Here is a 23,190-nt window from a genome sequence, read left to right as displayed (position 1 = left end):
ACTGGGAAAACAAGCCTTCGCTGGACCAAAGGCCTCTACTTCTGTTGATGCTAGACAAATGCTATCTTCTGCTGCATATGCAACTGGAGCCATGGGTCTCTCCATGGGTACTCACTGGTTGGTGTTTTAGTCCCTGGAGGCTCTGGGGGATTTGGTTAGTTGATACTATTGTTCTTCCCATGGGGTTGTAAACCCTTCCAGCTTCTTCAGTCCTTTCTCTAGCTTCTTCATTGGGGTCCCTGTAACCAGTCCAACGGTTATCTGCAAGCATCTGCATCTGCATCAGTATGGCTCTGGCAGAGCCTCTGAGGAGGCATCCATATCAGGCTCCTGCCAGTAAGCACTACTTGGCATCAGCAGTAGTGTCTGGGTTTATAGCTGCATATGGGAAGAATCCTCAGGTGAGGCAGTCTCTGCATGACATTTTCTTCAGTCCCTGCTCCTCTATTTGTCCCTGTATTTCCTCCCATGAGTATTTTGTTCTCCCTTCTAAAAAGGACTGAGGCACCCACATTCTGACCTTCCTTCTTTTTGAGCTTCATATGGTCTGTGATTCTTTTTTTGGGTATTCTGAGCTTTTGGGGCTAGTATCCACTTATGACTGAGTGCATACCATGAGTGTTCTTTTGTGACTAGGTTACCTCACTCAGGATGATAGCTTCTAGTTCCATCCATTTGCCTAGGAATTTCATGAGGTCAGTTTTTAATAGCTGAGTAGTACACCATTGTATAAATGTACCACAATTTTTGTACTCATTCCTCTACTGAAGGATATCTGAGTTCTTTCCAGCTTCTGGCTATTATAAGTAAGGCTGCTATAAACATGGTTGAGCATGTGTCCTTGTTATATGTTGGAGCATCTTTTGAGTATATTCCCAGGAGTGCTATAGCTGGGTCCTCAGGTAGTACTTTATCCAATTTTCTGAGGAATGACCAGACTGATTTCCAGAGTGGTTATACCAGCTTGCAATCCCACCAACAATGGAGTGTTCATCTTTCTCCACATCCTTGCCAGCATCTGCTGTCATCTGAATTTTTGATCTTAACCATTCTGACCAGTGTGAGGTGGAATCTCAGGGTTGTTTTGATTTTCATTCTCCTGAGAATATTGAACATTTCTTTAGGTGCTTCTCAGCCATTTGATATTCCTCATTTGAGAATTCTTTGTCTAGCTCTGTACCCCAATTTTTAAAATAGGATTGTTTGATTCTCTGGAGTCTAACCTCTTGAGTTCTTTGTATATATTAGACACTAGCCCTCTATCAGATGTAGGATTGGTAAAGATCTTTTCCCAGTCTGTTGGTTGCCATTCTGTGTATTTTTGAGACAGGGTTTCTCTGTGTAATCTGGCTGTCCTGAAACTCACTCTGTAGGCCAGGCTGGCCTTGAACTCAGAGATCTACCTGCCTCTGCCTCCCAAGTACTGGAACTAAAGGTGTGCATGCCACCACCTGCCAGCTTCATGTCTTTCTTCTTGATCAATAATGTTGTTCTCTTTCACTGAAGACAGTTTTATTTTTTCTTTTTGATGCTTCAGTATATATAAAAAATATTACTGCCACTCATTCCCAACTGGTAGAGCCTCGGAAATCATGAAGAGCAAGCAGACTATACTAGAATAATTTTAATATAAAGTGCAGTGAGCAATCAAATGATAAACCCACTTGTTGATGAATGTGTGACAGATCTGGCTCCAGAGAAATGAAAGGCCTTATCTCCATGGAGCAGAGACAGTGAGCAATTACAGCATTGGCCAATATGTTGATGAATGCTAAGAAGAAAGATTTTAAAAAGTGGTTCTGTATGGTTATATTGGTATTTAAATTGAGTCAAGGAGTGACTCCAATTGACTCAAACTGAGAACTGATGTAGGTAAACACTTAGTCAGACATCCATGGAAAGGACAGTTAGACCAGGGAAGAACACCTGGTCCTAAGAGCAAGAAGGACCAGGGTGAGGGCAGAGTGAGCAAAAATAGAGTAAGTCGTAATGGGGAAATCTATAAAACATACTTATCATGATCGTAAGTAGCCTTTGCCTTCTGTGAGAATACTCACAACGGTGAAACATAATTTTGCAGTGTGACTTCCCATTTCCATAATGCATACATTCGGAAGGGTTCTGTTAGTCTATGAACACAGTTGAAGTTTAAAAATGAAGACATCCTCAGAGGCTGTGCCAGAGCCTTACTGATACAGCTGAGCATGCTTGCAGGTAAACATCAGACTGAACACGGGAACTCTAATGAAGGTGCTAGCGAAAGGACTGAAGGAGCTGAAAGAGTTGGCAACCTCATGGGAAGAACAACATTATTAACCAACTAAACCCTCCACAACTCCCATGGACCAAAACACCAGCCAATGAGCAAATATGGAGAGACCCGTGGCTCCAGTTGCATATGCAGCAGAGGATAGCATTGTCTGACATCAATGGGAGAAGAGGCCTTTGGTCCAGTGAAGGTGCGTTTTCCCAGTGAAGGGGAAGCCAAGGCACTGAGATGGAGAGGGTGACTGGGAGAGGGAGCACCTTCTTGGAAGCAAGAGGAGGGGGATGGAAGGGGGGAAGGGGATAACATTTGAAATGTAAATACAGGGAATATCCAATAAAATAATTTTTTAAAAAGAAGCTATCCATTCAATTTTTCTAGGCACCTATAGTAGTAATCCATGCTAGTGCCACTTGCTTAGAAAATGTTCCAGACCCTACCTAGTTAGCAATGACCCTAATTTCTCCTGGCTAGTGGCAGAGGAATAGAATCTGCCGCCTGTGCAATGCCACTGCTCACCCCGCCTCTCCTGCTGTGCTCTAGGAGAACCCGGAAGCTTCTTTGACTTCCTTTGAACGTGTCGGGGGCGTGTCTTGTCGTAAAGCGTCGTGAGTGAGCTACCCTCGGGTCTCCAGACGCGCTTTACGGCGCTGGCGCTGCTGGGCTGAAGATGTCGGCTGTGAGCCGGGAGGAACGCTCTGGTCCTCCCGGCAGCTTCGCGAAGCGGGTCCTGGTGACCGGGGGTGCTGGTTTCATGTAGGTAACGGTGCTGAGAAGCTCCCATCCTACCAGCCCTAACCTTTTCCCGCGGCTCTTCTTTTCTTGGGCACTTTGGGTCCACCGCTTTTAGGATCCAATATGGGGAGGGTCCTAATGCCCAGTCCGGATGTCTGCCCAGTTTCCTCCACTTTTTGGCCAACAATGACGAGGTTGCTTCTAATTTGCGGCTTCTCTAACACCTCCCCCACAAAAGGGGGAACTAGAGAGTTCTGTAGTGCTGTCCCCCTTCTACCTGCCCAGAGGGGGACACGTTTTGTGGAGCACACATAGGTTTCTTTCCATTTTCTTCCTGCTCTCCGACAAAGCTCCCAGGCCTTTCTAAAAGCTTGCTTTGGCGCGACGTGAAGATCGTACTGGGACTCTCTTCTTTTTCTTTCTTTCTTTCATTTTTTCTTTTCTTTTTTTTTCTTTCTTTCTTTTTTTTTTTTTTCCTTTTTAGAAGTGAGATGCCGCTGCATAGAGTCATACAAGTCATGGTTTCTGTAAGACTTGTAATAAAAGTCCAAAATCCTTATCATATCTAGAATACTTACGTACTCCAGCCCTGCTTTCCAACCTTATCTCTTGCTTTTCTGTGCTCACCCACAACCCTCTCTCTCAGGCTTCCTGGAGCACACAGTAGGTTAGTGCCACTTCCTGAGTTGAGACATTTGCACTTCTTTCTTGCATAGGCCATTAATTTACCCACACATCACCCTCAAAGTGCCTACAGGACCACCCTTAGCAACTGATTCACTCAACACTACCTGAAATTACGTTGAGTGTTTGTGTGAGGGCAGACTGATGTTCATTAGGCACCTTCAGAGAGAAAGGTCTTCAGTGATGGTTGAGTGGATGGACCCATGAGTGACACACAGGAAGTTCTTCTGTCCTCGCAGAACTCAGCGTCTCTTGCATGGGGAGGGTACAGAGATTCTTGGTTACTGCCCATGAACATGCAGTGGGCCTTTTAAATCCAGCAGATGCTTTGCTGAGAGTCAGAAGCAGAAAGTCAAGATTCACTTAATAACAGGCGTGTATGTGGGAAAATGCTTAAACTTGCATAAAAGGGCCGGTCCACAAAGAATGTCGTAGAAAACGAGAGAAAGGGTCGCCGGGTATACATTTCACCTTCACAATTGGTCAGTGCTTCCAAGAGCCCAAAGTGTGTTTTTAAAAAAATAGGATCTGGATGTTCCTTTTACTGAGATAGCCGCATTTCAGGGTCCTCTGGTATCCAGGAACCACTGTGAGTACCAAGCTAAAGCTCAACTATTATAGGCCTAGGAAACCTGGGTTTAGTCCAGGACCCTCCTATGATTTCAGGCTTACTCAAGCCAAGAGAGCACTTGCAGAAGTCACTGTAGCCATAGGCAAATGACTGTGAGTATGCTGTAGTAATACCTGTCTAACTCCATCACAGTCCTGTAAAAGTATACTGGACTTGTGCAGTTGCTCTAACCAGATTTTACATTTTTCATGCTTTCACAGCATGTGTGAACACCATCCTTTGGTAAAGTGGCTTTTGCTTCATTCTCAGGGTCAGACAGTTTTATATGGTACAAGGAAGATATGAGAGTTTGTCTATAGGGTTAAAAGTGCACATGTGTAGTGTGTAACATCATTTCTCTTGTCGTGGAAAAGTGTATTTACCTCTGACTACTTCCCAGCACAGCTTAGGGGATGTTAAGAATCGAGGGATGGTAATGTTTGTTACTCACAGAGATCTTGTCTTCTTGTAGTGCGTCCCATGTGATTGTCTCCTTAGTAGAAGATTATCCCAACTATATGATCATAAATCTAGACAAGGTAAGTATGAAAATAAGCTTTATGTACTAAAATCCAACCTCCATTTACCTCCGAGCCCGGGAGCTTTAAGCAGCAGCACCAGAGAACTGAGGAGTATCACCTGGCAAGATGTTCTTGCCCTGTTTTCTCCGTGGTCATCCCAGCCTCTCAGGAAACATACTGTCATGTGTTCTTGATGTGTTTAATCTTAAGCCAAAGCTTTTGAAACTTTTATTTTGCTAGCCTATAAACTTAATGTTGTTTTTAAGTATAGTATTTTTAGCCAAAGAAAAGCTTTACCTTTTAAAAATTCTATGTATACAATACTTTTGGGATTGCTATTTTGAGAAGGTATTGACTTTTTAAAGTTAACTGTTTGATTTTATAATTGCTACCTCCCAGAAACATCTGTGTGTGTATTTCTTCTGAGCAGTAGAACATAATTAAAACCAGTTGCAGTGGCACTTGCCTATAATCTGAGCACTAGGGAGGTAGAGGCAGGAGGATCAGAACTTTTGGGCCATCCTTGAACTATATAGCCAGTTCAGGGCCATTTAGAACACATGAGATTCTGTCTACAAACAAGTAAACAAAAATAGGGAAAATAACTTAGTCTTGACAGTCTTGTTGTCATAGTTGAAGTCTCCCTGAAGAATATGATTGTTTAGTTTAAACAAAAGATGCAAATGGTTTTCTTATTTTTATAAGATACAGTGGTAAAAATGTACAGGCAAAGAATAACCATTAACTTTCTGCATTTTTTTTTCTGTCTTAATGTTAGAAAGAGGTGGATAGAATTCTTTTTTTATATCATAATTTCTTTGGGGGCAGGGGCATCTGTGAGCTGTAGCTCGCATGTAGGGAGACCATAGGACCATTTGTGGGTGCTAGTTCATTCCTTCCCTTTGTGACTCATAGGTTCAGGCTTGGTGACAGGTACCTTTACCCACCGAGTCATCTGACCTGCTCTGAAGATATAGCTCAGGCTGCCCCCAAACTTCTGATTCTTGCATATAAGATTTATTTGTTTATTATTTAATGTGTGTTAGTACACTGTTTCAGACAGACCAGAAGAGGGCATCAGATCCTATTACAAATGGTTGTGAGCCACCATGTGGTTGCTGGGAATTGAACTCAGGACCTCTGGAAGAGCAGTCAGTGCTCTTAACCGCTGAGCCATTTCTCCAGCCCACATATCTGCCTCGTTAGCAAATCCTTCTAGTGTGCAGCCAGCAGAGGCAGGTGGATGTCTGTGGATTCAAGGCCAGCCTGGTGTACATAAGGAATTCCAAGACAGCCAAGAGTAAATACTGAAACCCTGTCTCAAAATATATAAATAAAAATAATAATAAATTATGGGTAGGTGTGTGTTCTGCATGTGGGCTGTGTGCTCACCAGTGCAGTTGCCCTCAAAGGCCGGAGGTCTTGAATCTCGGACTCCAGAAGTGCGGTCACAGTGGTTGTGAGCCACTGATAGGTGGTGGCAACCAAACTCGGGTCCTCTGGAATAGCAAGCAGTGAGTGCTCTTAACCTCTGAGTCATCTCTTAGGCCTCAAGCAGGTTTTTAAAAAATACATTCACTATTCACCACAGTAGCTAAAGAAGATATGTGTACCTTTAGCTTTGCCATGATACTAAAGTTATAATAAGTATAAAGCTGGAGTCCTTTTCTGTTAAGAACTAAACTTCTCTTGCTACCAGTTGCTGAAAGGAAGCTTAAGAAGGAACTCTTAAAATAATCTATTTACTCACTTAACACCCCAATACCAGTCCTCCTCCTCCCAGTACCCTCCTGTCATTGCTCCTTCTCCCATTTACTCCCCTCTCCCTCCCCTTCTCTGAGAAGGGGTCCCCTACCCACTGTACATCGGTCACTGCTGGAGTAGGTATATCCTCTCTGTGAGGCCAGATGAGGCAGCCTTGTTGGGGAGTAGGATTAGAGACAGGCAACAAATTCAGGGTTGGCCCCCACTCCAGTTGTTGGGGGAGCCACATGAAGATCAGGCTGCATGCCTGGTACATATGTGTGGTGGACCTCGATCCAGCCCTTGTATGCTTTTTGGTTGGTGGTTCAGTCTCTGGGAGCCCAGAAGGTCCAGGGTAGTTGACTCTGTTGGTCTTCCTGTGGAGCCCATATGTTCTCTGTGAGTCCTTCAGTCCTTCCCCTGACTCTTCCACGAGACTCCCCAAGTTCCTGACTGTGGGTCTCTGCATCTGTTTCTGTTGCTGTTAGGGGGAGCCTCTCAGGACAGTTAGAGCAGGAACATTTTTAAAGAGAAACTAACAGTGTTTCTCTTGGAGTTTGCTCTTCTGGAAAGTAACAGTGACCTGCTTTTAACTTTTAGGTTGTCAGAAACTTGAAGGTGTAACACCTTAGGAAACCTCTTAGGAAGTCCTGTTCTTGTATCATAGTGTGGACATCTATGACCTCTAAACTAAACTGGCCCTTTGTAGAAAGAGCTGACTTGCTGTCCTCTTTCCTCACCTGTATTCTCTCAGCTGGACTACTGTGCAAGCTTGAAGAATCTGGAACCTGTTTCTAACAAGCAGAACTACAAGTTTATACAGGTAAGGATGTTGGCTACAGTTCTTCACAGTGCCTCTTGGTCATGCAGAAATCATAATCTTTTTGTGTTACAAACATGTTAAAGATGAGGTAATTTCCAGAATTAGTTCCTGATACAGAGTTCTGCTTGTAGAGGGAAACAGATGGAGTTTGTCGACCTTGGCAGCCCTGTGGGTAGCTGACAAATAATGTGAGTTACACATGCAGACAAGGGTCAGTGCTGTATGGTTAGTTAGGAGTGATGAACACACTTACCAGGGTTGGTTGGTTGGTTGGTTAGTTAGTTAGTTAGTTAAGTTAGTTAGTGGTGATGAGCCCACTTCCCAGGGTTGGTTGGTTAGTTAGTGGTGATGAGCATACTTTCCAGGGTTGGTTGGTTAGTTAGTGGTGATGAGCATACTTTCCAGGGTTGGTTAGTTAGTTAGTGGTGATGAACACTTCCCAAGGTTAATTAGTGGTGATGAACAGACTTCCCAGGGTTGGTTAGTTAGTTAGTGGTGATGAACACTTCCCAAGGTTAGTTAGTGGTGATGAACACACTTCCCAGATCACTCCAACTTTTGTGTTTGTTTTAAATCTATTTTAGTATAGCTCTCTGAAAGGTTTACTTTTCCTAATGCTAAAAAAAAATTTCTTAGCAGTTTTAGCTTTACAAGTATGTTATAGAAGTCAGCACAATATTTAGCAGAAGTTGGTACTCAACAAAAATATTACTTGAAACATATTTTCAGAAATATTTTGAATTAAATACATAAGTTCTAAAATCCTGAAGAGCTACATTGTTGTTACACTTGCCTGGCTGCTCGCCTGACTGAGAGACACATTCTCTGTTGAATTTGGGGATGAGACCGGAGGGTGTGCTGAAGTAAAGCTGGTTATTACGAATGTGAGCATTCTACCTGTCTGTGTTTGCCTTTCTGTGCAGGGTGACATTTGTGATTCTCACTTTGTGAAGCTGCTGTTTGAAACGGAGAAAATAGATATAGTACTACATTTTGCTGCACAGACACATGTAGGTAAGCACTGTTTTATGCTGTAGTTGTGACTGGCATTTTTCTTCTCTAGAAAATAAATCCCAAGTGTAGAAATTGGTTGACTAAGCAGGAACTTCGGAGTCTTTGAAAGGGGATACCACTGTGGCACCAGAAAACGTAGCCCATGTTGTACACGCCGACAGAGAATCTGGGAAATCAAACTTAGCTTCTCATGCTTGAGTTGACTGGCACTATGTGGTTTTTGAGCCAACACCTCAGTCCTGATAACTGGTGCTTCTTATAGGTCACGCCTTATTCATGTGTGTTGAAATGGAACATTAAAGGTGGCTTTAAACACTTGGAGTTGAATCAAATTCAGACTAATGGTTAATTCTGAAAAGAAGGAGTGAGATGAGCCTTTAATTATAGTTCTGTGTCATTCCCTTTGAGTGGCAGGTACCCCAAGGAACATTATCTGGACCACTGTGTACATTTAAGATACTGTGTTAATAATCCAGCTAGCCTTTCCCCTGGGGAATCCAACATAGATGTGGAAGATTTAGGTTGGATAAGTAACAGTAAAGTGGTAACTCGGCCACTAGTGTTGCCTAACTGCAGCAGAGGCAACAGCTGCGGAACCAGCGGTCAGGAGCTGCTGCTGCTCCCACACAGTCCTGTGCCCTCTACTCTCTTGTCCATGGTCTGCTGGGTGAGAGTCAGTCCAGACGGTTACATTCTAGTTTGGGCTGTTATAGATCTTGTACTATAAGTGTATTTGTGCACGTGCACCCTTGTACACACGCACGTGGTTCTTACATTTTTGTCAGTTTCTGTAGGCGTAGACACTCGGTAGTTGGCTGTGGGTATAGTTCGTGCATTCTCTGTGCTGGCCCACCATTGTGTTTTGACTTTGGTGGGCATTGGGTTGCTCTTACTTCTGGGCACTTTTGAGCAGTATTTTAAGCAGTATTGCTAGAACTTCCTGTCCTAGATCATGTCCTTACGTACATCTGTCAGAAATCTGTCCAGGGTCATCAGGCTTGCTTTCTTCAATAGTGAAGGTGTCTAAAACAGTTTTTGCAAAGAAGCCATGCTAATTTGCAGCTCTCGTCAGATTGTTTTTGTTGGGCTAATTCTCATTATGTTTAATTTATAATTTCCCAAATTTGTAGTGAGATTATATAGTTTTTATATTTTTTGGTAATTTAAATTTCTTTTACGAAATTCTATTGAAATTGTCTTTTTTTAAAAGCCTGTTTAAACTTTTCATATTGAAATATCTTAATGAGAGATATTTTAGTAAGCAAACTGAGAAGTGGTGATCTCTTGTTGTATTCCAGGGTACTGGAACCTTCATCTTTATGATACCATATTTCATGTGCATGTTTGTATGTATGTATGTGTGTGTGTGTGTGTGTGTGTGTGTGTGTGTGTGTATGCATATTTTCGCAGGTACATGTTCCTGTACTTACACATGCAGGAGCCAGAGGAGGAGGTCGTGTGTCTTACTCTGTTGTGCTCTGCCTTACGCCCTTAGCCTGACACCTTCCCAGTCTCTGGTGAAGCAGGATGTTCTGTGCTTATAGACATGGTTTCCCAGCATGCTCTGCCTTTTCAGTGTCTGAACATGGCTTTTTATAGGCACAGACTTTTCTCAACCGGCTTTAGTAAGAGTTCAACCTCCCCTCTAGCCCACCACCCACCAGAGGTAGTGGAGAGAAAAGTTATTAGGACACCGGGGTGAAGTGGAGATGTTTAGAAATAGTTTTTTGGGTTTGGGTCCAATGGTCATTGTCAGGTTATCAGCAGATCAGTCCAATAACTAACCAAATACAAGTCAGCAGTCCAGTATGCTTGGGAGTCACCACCCACAAACCAGGAAGGGCAGTTCAATCCAGAGGAAACTTCGAGGCTCACCAACACCCGAGTTCACTGCAGAAACTGCCAGAAGCCACAGGAACCTCATGAGAAGTTCTTGCATGTCTCTCTATGACGTCATCACCAGTGAAGCTCACCTACACAGTGTAAGGTGGACCTATGTGTGCCGTCAGCGAAGAATAGCGAGGCAGAGCAAAGTGAGCCATTGCCCAAGCTCCCACTGTTTGTTGTGGGTCACAGTTACATTCCTTCTAAACATCATGTGTCCTTTCATGTGTCTGCTTCAGCAAAACATTCTTTCCTTTTGTCTGCTTTAGCAAAACGTCCTTTCACCTGTGTGCCCCAGCTAAACATATTTTGACATAATTGACTTTCCAAAGAAACCAGAAGTTTCCACTTAAGCTTTTCTTCTGCGTATGCCCCCTAGTATCAGTTTAGGGTCCACATTTTATTTGTGTAAGGGCACACATCTGGATTAAGGGGTTCATTTTGACTGAATTACCTCTGGAAAGTCTGTCTTGTACTCAGATACATCAGGAATGTATTTGAGTAAAAACTGTCTAAAGTGGTTATTTTTAGGGGTAGAGAAACTTGTACTCTTGTTCAGAGAGGGGTGTACATGATCACATTGATCACAGTTACATAAGGCTCCAGGCTCTACACCGCCCTCTCGTGCCATTTCCTAACCCGCTGCAGCTGTGGTGGGCAACGGGCAGTGAGCGCTCTGGAACCCAGCCCGTTGGTTGGCATTTGGTTTTTCTCATGAACAGAATTATTGCAGCTTTTCTTTTGTCCTTTTAGATCTCTCATTTGTCCGAGCCTTTGAATTTACGTACGTCAATGTTTACGGTACTCATGTTCTGGTAAATACTGCTTATGAAGCCAGAGTGGAGAAATTCATCTACGTCAGCACAGATGAAGTCTATGGAGGCAGTCTCGATCAGGTAAGCTCAGAAAGTATGTTCTGCTTACTGGGGAGCAGTGTGGACGTCCGTCTGGCTGAAGGTCACTGGGCTTTTCCTATGCTCTAATTACATGCATTGTGCTGCCCTCCAAAATGTTGCTTTGTTCTTCTCAAGTGAGGAAGTCACCTGAGGAACGATTAGCACCAGCACACTCTCTCACAGTCTGAATGCTGTGCAGCACAGCAGACCTCATGTACTGTCCCAGTCTTAAAACACGATGATGTCATCTCCTGGGCTGCAACCGGCCCCTGCTCACCTTCTCCTCTGGGCAGGAAACACACTAGAGTGTCGAGGATGAGTAAGAAGTTGTTGAAGCTGGAATCTGTTCCATTGTTGTTTTGGAGACAGATTCTCACTGTGTAGCCCAGGCTTGCCTGGAATCCCCTGTGTTGTTCAATCTGGTCTTAACCTGATGATTTCCTGCCCCTGTCTCCTGAACTCTGGTTCATGCCTGGTTCTGTTCATATGAAGTCATTCCTAATGATTATACTTTTTAGACAGACAGCACCATTAGTTAGCCCATAGTTTCCTTCAGTCCTTTCTTGTGAACACATGCTCTGTTGGGAAGTCAGAAACAGGCTAGGAGTCTAACTCAGCATCGAGTCCTTCAGTGTATGTGATGCCCTGGGTTTGATAAAGAACCAAAGCCTCAAAAAAAGACAGAAGTCTGGGTGCAGGTAACAGTTACTGTATGTTTACTGCTAACCGTTAATGATTAAGACAGTGTCTATACAGTAACACCTCAGTGTATTCATGTGATCTGATACAGACTGAAAGAATTAATGGCAGTCAGAATTTAATTATGTAAAACAGAGTATGACTCCTCCCATTTCTGAAGCTTTAGTCCTCGCATCACTGCTGTGCTTGATAGATTAGTGCCCAACTGCAACCCAGTAAAACTGCAGATTTCCTTATATAAGTATATTTTTGTATAGTTAAAACATATATTGGTATATGTCACTTTTTAAAGGGCTCCCAAACATTTCCTTTTTTAAAGATTTATTTATTCTATGTAAGTACACTGTAGCTGTCTTCAGACAGACCAGAAGAGGGCATTGGATCCCATTACAGATGGTTATGAGCCACCATGTGGTTTCTGGGAATTGAACTCAGGACCTCTGGAAGAGCAGTCAGTGCTCTTAACCGCTGAGCCATCTCACTAACCCCTCCTAAGTATTTCTAATTTGTGGACATTTCGTATGGTACTAGCCAGCAGTTGATTGCTACTCTCTGGAAAAACTCCACACTTGTGTTCTGATAGAAAGCATTCAACAATGTCTGGTACTTAGAGAGGATCCTAATGTCTCAGTCCCAAGTCTACACTGTCCTTCCATTCAGGAAAATTCAGTTGTTTGTTGATTGCACAAAATAAAGGGATGATATAGAAGCTTTCTTCCTCCCTTCATTTTGCTTGGTACCAGTACAATATAGCTCAGCTGACGATCATTTTATAACGACTTCCGTGGTTTTGTTTGGATGAGTTCAGTGGAGAGCTTCAGTCTATTGCAGCACTAGCTGTCAACAGCTACCAGAGATTGACAAAGACCTTGGCTTATCCTCCCAAGAATGGTAAAGACATTTTAGTCAGGCCTGGAGCACAGACCGGGTGACCAGGTTTATAATCTGAGTTTAGGAGGCTGAAACAGGAGGATCCCAGTTAAAAGCTAGCCTGTGTTACTTAGTAACACTCTGTCTCCAAAATGATAAAGACAGTGGCTCACTTTCTGCTCCTACAGAAGACCCTGGCTTGGCTCCTGATCTCAGTGTGGTTGTTTACAATCAATGTAACTCCAGTTCTAGGAGAGCAAATGCCCTTGTGTGGTTTCCGTGGGTCCCTGCATTTATGTGGTGTACATAAACTCATGTACACACACAAGTATTAGTAATAAGTAATTATTTTTAAATGGTTTACAATATAGGTTTGATTTAAAATGGCCTCCAACCAGCTTAGTAACTTTGTTTTCCTTTTTACCCTCACACACTAGTCTTTTAGGACCTCTGCACTTGTTCTTCCCTGACTGGGATTCAAATTATCCCTGTGTTGGTTTAGGTTTTGTTTGTCTTTTGAGACAGGGTTTCAACTCTGGGCTTCATTCTTCCACCTCCCAAATTCTGGAATTACAGATGTGTACACCAGAGCAAGAAACAGTTTCTTAGATGTAGTGGTTGACATATCACACTAGTAACATGGTTGTTTTTTCTTTTTGTTTTGCAATGTGTGTATGTATGTGTGTGTGTGTGGTACTGTGTATGTGTTCAGGTCCCCAGGGGACTTCTTAAATGTGACCCCACTACTGTTGAGCCACACACTTAGACCTTGTAATATGTTTTCCACTTAGAAAATATGTGTGATTCAAATGTATCCTTTTAAAACTAGGAGTTTGATGAATCATCACCCAAACAACCTACAAACCCTTATGCTTCATCTAAAGCAGCTGCTGAATGTTTTGTGCAGTCTTACTGGGAACGATACAAGGTAAAAGCTGATTTCTGAAACTTTATTTTTTTAAAGACAGGGTCTCACTGTGTGTCCCTGGCTGTCCTGGGATTTATTTATAGACCAGGCTAACCTCAGAGAGCCATCTTCTTTTGCCTCCTGATAACTGGGATTAAAGGTGCTATCTTTCTATCTATCTATCTATCTATCTTTCTATCTATCTATCTTTCTTTCTATCTATCTATCTATCTATCTATCTATCTATCTATCTATCTATCTGTCCATCTATCTCTCTATCCTCTATCATGTGAGGGAACGTGTGCACGTGTGTTCTGTAGTATGAATGTGGCAGCGTGTGGAAGTATGGAAGACCCTGTTCTTTCCTTGCACCCTGCATTCAGGCCATCAGGCTTGGCAGCAAGTACTTTGGCCATCTCACCAGGCCTGATTTCTGAAACCCTTAAACCATTAACTGTGGACGTAAGTTTTAAAACTCTAAGCTGGCTTTGGTATGGAAGACCTGGCTTGAATGTAGGTAGTAAGGGCTCCTAAGTATCGAAATATTAATGGCATGGACACGGTCTTATTCAGTTCCTCAGGAAAGCACTGACATGGACCATACTTCCTCCTGTGTCAGTAATACATTACAGGTCTAGTGAGAAGCTCCATGGAAATCCTACAAGGCAGAGGGGTGAAGATTCCTTCCTGGCAGTTGCTTTTCTCTGTGTGACTCAAGCCTTGGCTCCCCATGGAGTGGACTTGTTGGTTACATCTGGTGACCGGAGCTGCAACAAAACAAGTATGAGCAGCCCCAGAGCCATGCAGCGGCCTTCCCACAGCCATTGTCGGTTACTGGAGGCTGAGTCAGAAAGACGAGATTCCTCGTGTTCCCTTGCTCTCTGTGGTGGGCCTTCTTACTTGTGAGCGTTGCTTCAGTGGAGAGCGCCAACTTGTTATCTACCATGTGACTGAATGTAGACTGTTGGAAGCCATCTTGTGAATGATCATGTGGAAGGAAGGCCTCGTGTTTAACCTGTCTCTCTGTGCTTCCATCTATATCCATCCTCCTCTTTTCTCCACAGGAGGAGGAGTCTGTTCTTCCTCCTAGACCCTCTGCCTGTGTCTGAGCCCCATGCTCTCCTGTCTTATTTTGTTAAATATGATCTTTTTATGTGGCCCTGGCTGGCCTGAATTTAGTGTGTAGAACATGCTGGTCTCAAACTCATAGATCTACCAGTCTCTGTCTCTTGGATTTTAGTATTAAAAACATGCACCACCAGGCTTAACAAAAATGGGCTCTTGTTTTATAGCTCAGGCTGGCTGTGAACTAGGAATCCCCCTACCTTAGCTCCTGAGTGTCAAGAATACAGATGTGAGTCACCTTCATGAGACTTAACTCTTTTGAAGAGTATCAGTGGCAATGGAGGTTGTCATAAAAGCGTCTGTGTCCCTCTTCCTCAACTGTAGGTCTGTAGTCATCAGTACAACTGCAAAAGGAGTTTTCTCACCCTTTGTAGTCAGCTGGAGTGTGGATCACTGTTTTTCTTTCTTTTTTCTGGGGGTAGGGATGGCCTGGAGGATTGGGAAGTTATTGGGATTCATGATGTGAAATTCCCAAATGACCAGTAAAAACATTCTGTAAAATAACATTATTACAAATAGACTTTATTTATTGTATCACACACTTACACAACCCCATACCTACTTAACTCAGACAGGCCTTTGACCGTGTGCTGATAATATGTCACCTAGGCACCAGGGTTTTGAAACTTTGTGTATTTTAACATACCTCTTCCTTATACTGATGTTGACTGTGTACTCTAAGTTCCCAGTTGTCATCACCAGAAGCAGCAATGTCTACGGACCACATCAGTATCCAGAGAAGGTAAGCTTTAGTTCTAAATTCTTAGTGGTTTTTACTGCTTGTGACATTATTGAAAATGGTCTCAGAGTCGTCGCTTCCCTGAAGTAATGTGTGTTGTAACTGCATAGGCTGCATGCACATCCCTCAGACTGAGTCTGAAGACAGCATCAGCTTGGCACACTGCATCTGGTGTCCCTTTAGGTCTTTTAGTCTTTAAAGTGGGGGGGGGGGGGGTGAAAGCACAGGGTTTTAGGGTCTGGTGTGAGGATGTGTGGACATGCGTTTAGAATTCCTTGGGTTCTGAGGCCCCATGAGCACTTAAGACTGTCTGTAGTTGTGTCAGGGCAAACAGAAGTTGAGAGCTAATTAAGCAGTGGTGTGGAGAGCTCAGACTTCCTGTGCGTGAGCGTATGCGTACGGCATAAAATAAGATCTGCCGACTGCATTTATGTGAGAAGTCACCGAAGAGGTGGCGAATGCTGGCTGCAAACCGTCAAGGAAGGTGTCCTCTGAGTCCCATGATGCCTCTCGTTTGATTATATGGTTTTATGACATCACAGACTACCCTAGAATTCTTTTACTCAGCCAACATTACATTTTTCATATTTTTCATGAATTTAGGTTAAAAGAATTGGAATATATATTTTTATGTAATTTATATATATATATATAAAATCTTATGAGTTTAAATTCATACTGTCATCTTCAAAGCCTGAAATGACATTTAATTATTTTTCTAGGTTATTCCAAAGTTCATATCTTTGCTGCAGCACGACAGGAAATGGTACGTTGCTTTTCACTTTTGTATTCGTGTGCCGCTGTCTGCTCTGCTGATGGTGCACAGTAGTATCCTGGAGCCATGGGCTCGGAGTCCTGCCAGCTCAGGAATGCTTTCTCCACTTGATGTGGTGTTTTTCAGTAACCACACTGCCTTCTATCTGCTGTAGAATTTTGAGTTTCAAAATAAAAATTTGACATCTGTGTATTATTTCGTATTTCCAAATGATTAATATAAAACTCAGGTTTTCCCTGACCTTACCCATTATTTTAGGTTCTAGAGCTTGAAAACAGGCCTCGGATGACCTAGGCAAGCTCTCTGTTAACAAGCTGCGACCTTGGCTCACCCCAGCTTTCTCCCCAGCTCCTTTCCCAGCCCTGTGACTTCATTTTTAACTTTTGAAATTGCTCTGGCTGGCCTTGAACATGTGACCCTCTTGCCTCACTCCGCAGGTGACTGGAGTTACAGTTCTATACAACCCCATCCAGCTTAGGGATTTCTTCAGAATGCATTTATGGTATAAAATTAACAAATATTTCTTAGGGATCCATGTTTTTCACTTTTTAGATTAAGAATCCTTCAGAAGTTTGGGTATCATATAAGAAATGGGGAAGAAAATCTAATTGAATCGATTTGTTCATTCAGAGATTTCCAGGACTTCTGGGAATTGGCTTCCCCAGAGTTGAGCTGCTTGGGAGCTTCCTTTCTGCACTTTATAATTGTGCCTTCTTTAATCCATTTAGCTGTATCCACGGATCAGGGCTTCAAAGAAGAAACTTCCTTTACGCTGCGGATGTGGTGGAGGCCTTTCTCACTGTCCTCACAAAGGGAGAGCCAGGCGAAATTTACAACATCGGGACCAACTTTGAGATGTCAGTCGTCCAGCTCGCGAAAGAGTTAATACAGCTGGTGTGTCTGCTGTAAGAGGGTGTTTACAAGGCTGTCCCCAGATCTGTGGCAGGAACAACGTTTACTTAGTATCTGTGTTAGTTACGTTCCTGTGGCTCTAGTGAAACAGCATGTCCACAAGCAACTTAAGGAAGACTTGATCGTGGCTTATGAGTTCCCCAGGTCTAGAATCCTTAATGGCATGTATGTGTGTCGGGAGGTGGGGATAATGGTGGGGGGGGGTGGAGTGGGGTGGGAGGGGCATGGCCTGAAGGCAAGAGTAGGAAGCTGGCCAGAGATACACTTTCATCAGCAACAGGAAGCAGAAGGAGAGCAGAACAGGAAGTGGGGTGAACTGTAGAACCTGGAGGCCTGTTCTCAGTGATGCACTCTGTTGGGCAAGGCCTAACTGTTAAAGTTTCTGTAACATCTCCAAGCAGTACCAGCAACAGGGGACCAAGGATTCAAATGCACAAGGGAGTAGGGACATTTCTCCTGCAAACCACTGAATCACTAGTAAACCATTCACTTCACTATCATGAACAGATGGGAAGATAGTTCATGATTGTGCACCATGCACCTTCATGGCATTAGTTTTTGGGGAAAGAATGCTTGTGTGTCCTCAGCTGTAAGGTGTACCTCAGCTTCAGAAATGGGAAAGGCTATTGTCAGGGTCACATAACAGTAAGGGAGACGTAAGCAAGTATGAGGCTACAGAGTGGGCTTTTCATCCTAGGCTTTCGCCCACCTCCCATGCTTATGTACTTCGTGTTCTTTCTGAGGCGTGTGAGCACAGGCTAAAGGATATAGAAACCCGTTGCTGTCCCCTTCTGTGAGGCAACTAGCTTCCTCCTCTGCTTCTGTCAGCTCTGGAATACGGGTACTGCCCTATGCCCTCATTGTGTAACATGGCTCAGAAGTCTGCTTCATTTGACAGATCAAAGAGACCAATTCAGACTCGGAAACGGAGAGGTGGGTGGACTACGTGAGTGACAGGTAAGTGAACCATATAAGAGTGACATTGGTTGGCTGTGTGAGTGCCAGGTGAGTGGACTAGTGACAGGTGGATGGATAGTGTGATTGACAGGAGGGTGGACTGTGTGAGTGCCAGGAGGGTGGACTGTGTGAGTGCCAGGAGGGTGGACTGTGTGAGTGCCAGGTGGGTGGACTGTATGAGTGCTAGGAGGGTGAACTGTGTGAATGACAGGTGGGTGGACTGTGTGAGTGCCAGGTGGATGGATAGTGTGATTGACAGGAGGGTGAACTATGTGAGTGACAGGAGGGTGGACTGTGTGAGTGCCAGGTGGGTGGACTGTATGAGTGACAGGTGGGTGGACTGTGTGATTGACAGGAGGGTGGACTGTGTGAGTGCCAGGTGGATGGATAGTGTGATTGACAGGAGGGTGGACTGTGTGAGTGACAGGAGGGTGAACTATGTGAGTGACAGGAAGGTGGACTGTGAGTGACAGGTGGGTGAACTGTGTGAGTGACAGGTGGATGGACTATGTGAGTGACAGGTGGGTGGACTGTGTGAGTGCCAGGTGGATGGATAGTGTGATTGACAGGAGGGTGGACTGTGTGAGTGCCAGGAGGGTGGACTGTGTGAGTGCCAGGAGGGTGGACTGTGAGTGACAGGTGGGTGGACTGTGTGAGTGCCAGGAGGGTGGGCTGTGTAAGTGCCAGGAGGGTGGACTGTGTGAGTGCCAGGTGGATGGACAGTGTGATTGACAGGAGAGTGGACTGTGTGAGTGACAGGAGGGTGAACTATGTGAGTGACAGGAGGGTGGACTGTGAGTGACAGGTGGGTGAACTGTGTGAGTGACAGGTGGATGGACTGTGTGAGTGACAGGTGGGTGGACTGTGTGAGTGACAGGAGGATGGACTGTGTGAGTGACAGGTGGATGGATAGTGTGATTGACAGGAGGGTGGACTATGTGAGTGACAGGAGGGTGAACTATGTGAGTGACAGGAGGGTGGACTGTGAGTGACAGGTGGGTGGATTGTGTGAGTGACAAGAGGGTAGACTGTGTGAGTGCCAGGTGGATGGATAGTGTGATTGACAGGAGGGTGGACTGTGTGAATGCCAGGAGGGTAGACTGTGTGAGTGACAGGTAGGTGAACTGTGAGTGCCAGGAGGGTGGACTGTGTGAGTGCCAGGAGAATGGACAGTGTGATTGACAGAAGGGTGGACTGTGAGTGACAGGTGGGTGGGCTGTGTGAGTGACAGGAGAATGGACAGTGTGATTGACAGGAGGATGGACTGTGAGTGACAGGAGGGTGGACTACATGAATGACAAGTTGGGACATACAGAGAAGATGATGAAGTTGTAGGTGCTTATACAACTATAAACTTGTAGGCTTTGAGTTTTAGGGACTCTTTCCCAGTGTAGGGTTTATTAAGTTATTTAAGTTGTAATTACAATACAGACAAAGCATTTTGCCCTAAGCCTGGCAATGAAGAATCCTGAGTTACTTATATTTGTGTGTTTTATTTCTAAACTCATCAAACACTTATTACTTTTCTTCTATTGTTAGGCACTGCATTTGCAGCTAAATTATGGCTGAAATAAATTATAGAAAGGATAGGCTATAGAGAATGTCAGGCATTGGTAATTATGAGTTTTATATGTTTTGTAAAGTGTTTCTATAATAAATATGTCACCAGGGTGATTTTGTTCTAATGTGAATTATGAAGATGTGTAAGTGTGCTTTCTGTGTCTCAGTTGTGCACATATGTATTCACAATAAAGACATGTGAGTGTGTTTTGTGTCTTAGATGTCCAAATCTGTATTCACAGTACCATTTTAAATCTTTGCTTTCCAAGACCTCACAATGACATGAGATATCCAATGAAGTCTGAAAAAATTCACAGTTTAGGATGGAGGCCCAAAGTGCCGTGGGAAGAAGGAATCAAGAAAACAGGTATGTGGTGATGTGATCATCTGGGGAGCAGTGAAGATCCATGGAGGGAGAGGCTGCTGGTGTCCAGAACTCTAGAGATGAGCAGGGCACAGTGAGGAGCACGGTGAGGAGCACGGTGAGGAGCACGGTGAGGAGCACAGTGAGGAGCACAGTGAGGAGCTGTCTGCACTCCCAGCTGCTCCATCTCCAGGCTACCAGCTGTTCCCTGAGCACTGTGATTCCCACGTGCTTACCTCTCACTGCTCCTCCTGAGTCCTGGGACATGAGAGCTGCTTCACTAGTTCTGGGTGCTTGGCTCCCAAGTTACCTTCTTGTGCAGCGTCTCCCTTAATGAGCTGTAAAATAATGAACCATGGTAAGGTTGGTTGAAGAAATTTTCTGTAAGTTTAGTATGTACAGGAAAAGCTCATAAAAGTGAGTGAGTGAGTGAGGGGGTTTGGGGGGGGGGAGAGAGAGGGAAAGTGTGTGTGTGTGTGTGTGTGTGTGTGTGTGTGTGTGTGTGTGTGTGTGTGTATTTGGACTCTGACATGCCTTTAATCCCAGCCTTTAGGAGGTGTAGGCAGGAGGATCTCTGAGTTTGAGGCCAGCCCAGTGTATATATAACATATTTCAGGCTAGCTAGTGCTACATTAGTGAAATCCTGTCTCAGAAGACAAAAGAACAAAACAACAATAAAAAACTCTGTTTCAAATTGTATTTGTAAGAAAGGATCCACCTAAATGTACAAAAATGTCTTGATTCAAAACTTTAAATACAAAATACTTGGGTCAGATATTAAAAAAGCAAAGGCAAAGAAACTTCCATTTTTAACCAAACTTGGAATTCTTACTGGAAAAGCCTTGAGCTAACAGTGCATACCATAAACTGACCTCACCTAATAACAGTTCACACTGTAATAGCAGTGTATACCATGAACTGACCTCACCTGCTTTTAGAGAGCGCTGCCACCTCATGCTTCCTGATTCCTGTTAGATGAGCAAGCCTCTCTTTCATACAATAACCTTGAAGCCAGAATAAATTACTCTCACTGGAAGTTACTAAATTCTAAGTGTCTTTCCCATTACCCTGGGGGTGGGGGACTCTGCTGCAGGACACACCCCCACTGCTTCCCAGAGTTCCAGGATGAGTCACCTGCTGATCTTCACCTCAGAATGAAGGGACTTTGCTGATACAGCAGGGCCTCAGGAAACACTGGCTAATTGATAACTATTTTACAATTTTCATTGTCTTCATTTTCTTGCCAGTTGAGTGGTACCGAGAGAATTTCCACAACTGGAAGAATGCAGAAAAGGCGTTAGAGCCCTTTCCAGTCCAGCCGCCATTTCTGTAGCTGCCAGCTAAAGAGAGGAGGACAGCACCCTGCCTCAGCCCGTGATGGAGTCAAGTGCCTGAATGGAGTGCCGGCTTCTCTCCTGGCTGAGTGTGATGCCCTCAGCACTGGATCGGATGCATTGGTCCAGAGCTCACGGAGGAGATTCCCTGGCAAAGTTCTAGAGCCCAGGCAGTGGTTGGCAGAGGTTAGATGTGGGCAGGACAGGGCCCTGAGAACACGGACAGGCAGTGCTACTGTGTGGCTGGGAACCTGGGCTGCTTTAGATTTCCGCTGGCTCCCAGCCTTCCCCAGTACCTGGTGGTCTCAGATTTTTCTGTCTTGACTGTATTTTCCAAGGTCTGATGATGTGAAAATTGAACAAAATGGAAGACTGTCCAGCACTTTTAAACTTTTGATAATTTTGTAAAATTAAGTTAAACAGATTTTAAAGGTAAAATGTAAATTTCTTACATTTTTTAAATCAGTGATTGATTTTATATTACATGTATCAGAAATTTTATCATGTATCTACTATTTACAATGGTTTTATTTATGAAAGTGTCAATATATTTTAATATATTAAATGCAGATTGTGGCTTTTTTAGTGATATTTTTTATTTTGTTGTAATTTTTTAAAAATAATCATACATTTGTAATCCCTTTGCCCTAAAGATTTCAATGCAACTTTGAAAAGTAACTGAGCTGATACTGGGTGGACAAAATTTAAGGCTGCCCTGCTGTGAAAGTCGATTTCATACCAGGCTTAGGGTTTCTATTGCTGTAAAGAGGTACTGTGACCACAGCCACTCTTCGAAAGGACAGCATTTCATTGTGGCTGGCTCACAGTGTCAGAGGTGTGTGGCATGCAGGCAGACTTGGTGCTAGGGGATCCAAGGATTCTACATCTTCATCCAAAGCTAGCCAGGAGACTATGTGACACTAGGCACAGCTTGAGCCCTCCTCCACAGTGACACACTTCCTCCAACAAGGCCACACCCACTCTGAGAAGGCCGTGCCTTCTAATAGTGCCACTGTCTATGGGCCAATCGTACAAACATGAATCTATGGAGACTGTTAATATCCATCTCTTGCCAATTTGACACATAATCATGGCTCCTTATGTCCAAATGAAAATATAACCAGGTCCTGAGAACACTCAACATGATATAACTATCCCTTTACAACTGCAAATACATAAACAATAAGCTTAGCTGGGTGGGACCTTGCCCCAGGGTCACCACTCCCTTAATTCCATTTAATATCCTTAAACACAGAATCTTCTATTCCACTTCCTAGTGCCATTTTAATCCTTAAACCATAAATTTTGTATTTTTTCTTTCTCAATTTGCTACACTTGATTAAAATGTTCTTCATAAGAGTAAACTACAAGACAAAGTATGCTCGGCTTTTTTGAGACTTCCTTTGTCAATGCAATTAATCTGAATCTCTTCACTTTAGCCTCAGGCAGACTCTTCAGATCACACATTTCCAACCTTGTAAGGTGCACATTACCATTCCAAAACACCATAGAGAGGAAATTTTGAGCCAAAGCAAGACCAAAACCAGCTAGGCAAACTCCAAGCTTCGAATCTTCATGTTTGATGTCCAATTCCTTCCAGCTTTGTTGACTGGAACACAATTGTTTTTCCTGGGCTGGTTCCACTCCCTGTTAGCAACTTCCCGTAGCAGCTATCCCATGGTTCTGGCATCTCTAAAACCTTGGAAGTCTACAAGACAACGTCAACTACACCACTTCTTGTTCCAATGTCTTCTGGGCTCCTCCAAAGGCTT

At 43.8% G+C, this 23,190-nt stretch overlaps 1 protein-coding gene across 1 annotated transcript; it reads left to right on the top strand.

Moving 5' to 3' along the window:
* Positions 1-2,925: 2,925 nt before the first annotated feature.
* On the top strand, positions 2,926-21,905 carry TGDS (TDP-glucose 4,6-dehydratase). Its single transcript, XM_080917305.1, has 12 exons — positions 2,926-3,022; positions 4,768-4,834; positions 7,314-7,382; positions 8,306-8,396; positions 11,034-11,176; positions 13,575-13,673; positions 15,460-15,519; positions 16,239-16,282; positions 17,020-17,185; positions 18,102-18,160; positions 19,990-20,087; positions 21,332-21,905. Exons 1-12 carry the CDS (start codon positions 2,937-2,939, stop codon positions 21,415-21,417), a joined length of 1,068 nt encoding a protein of 355 aa, XP_080773431.1. The 5' UTR covers positions 2,926-2,936; the 3' UTR covers positions 21,418-21,905.
* Positions 21,906-23,190: the final 1,285 nt, after the last annotated feature.

Source organism: Micromys minutus (assembly GCF_963924665.1).
Source record: "Micromys minutus genome assembly, chromosome: 5".
Classification (NCBI taxonomy): Eukaryota; Metazoa; Chordata; class Mammalia; order Rodentia; family Muridae; genus Micromys; species Micromys minutus.
This window is presented reverse-complemented; position numbering and strand designations above follow the sequence as displayed.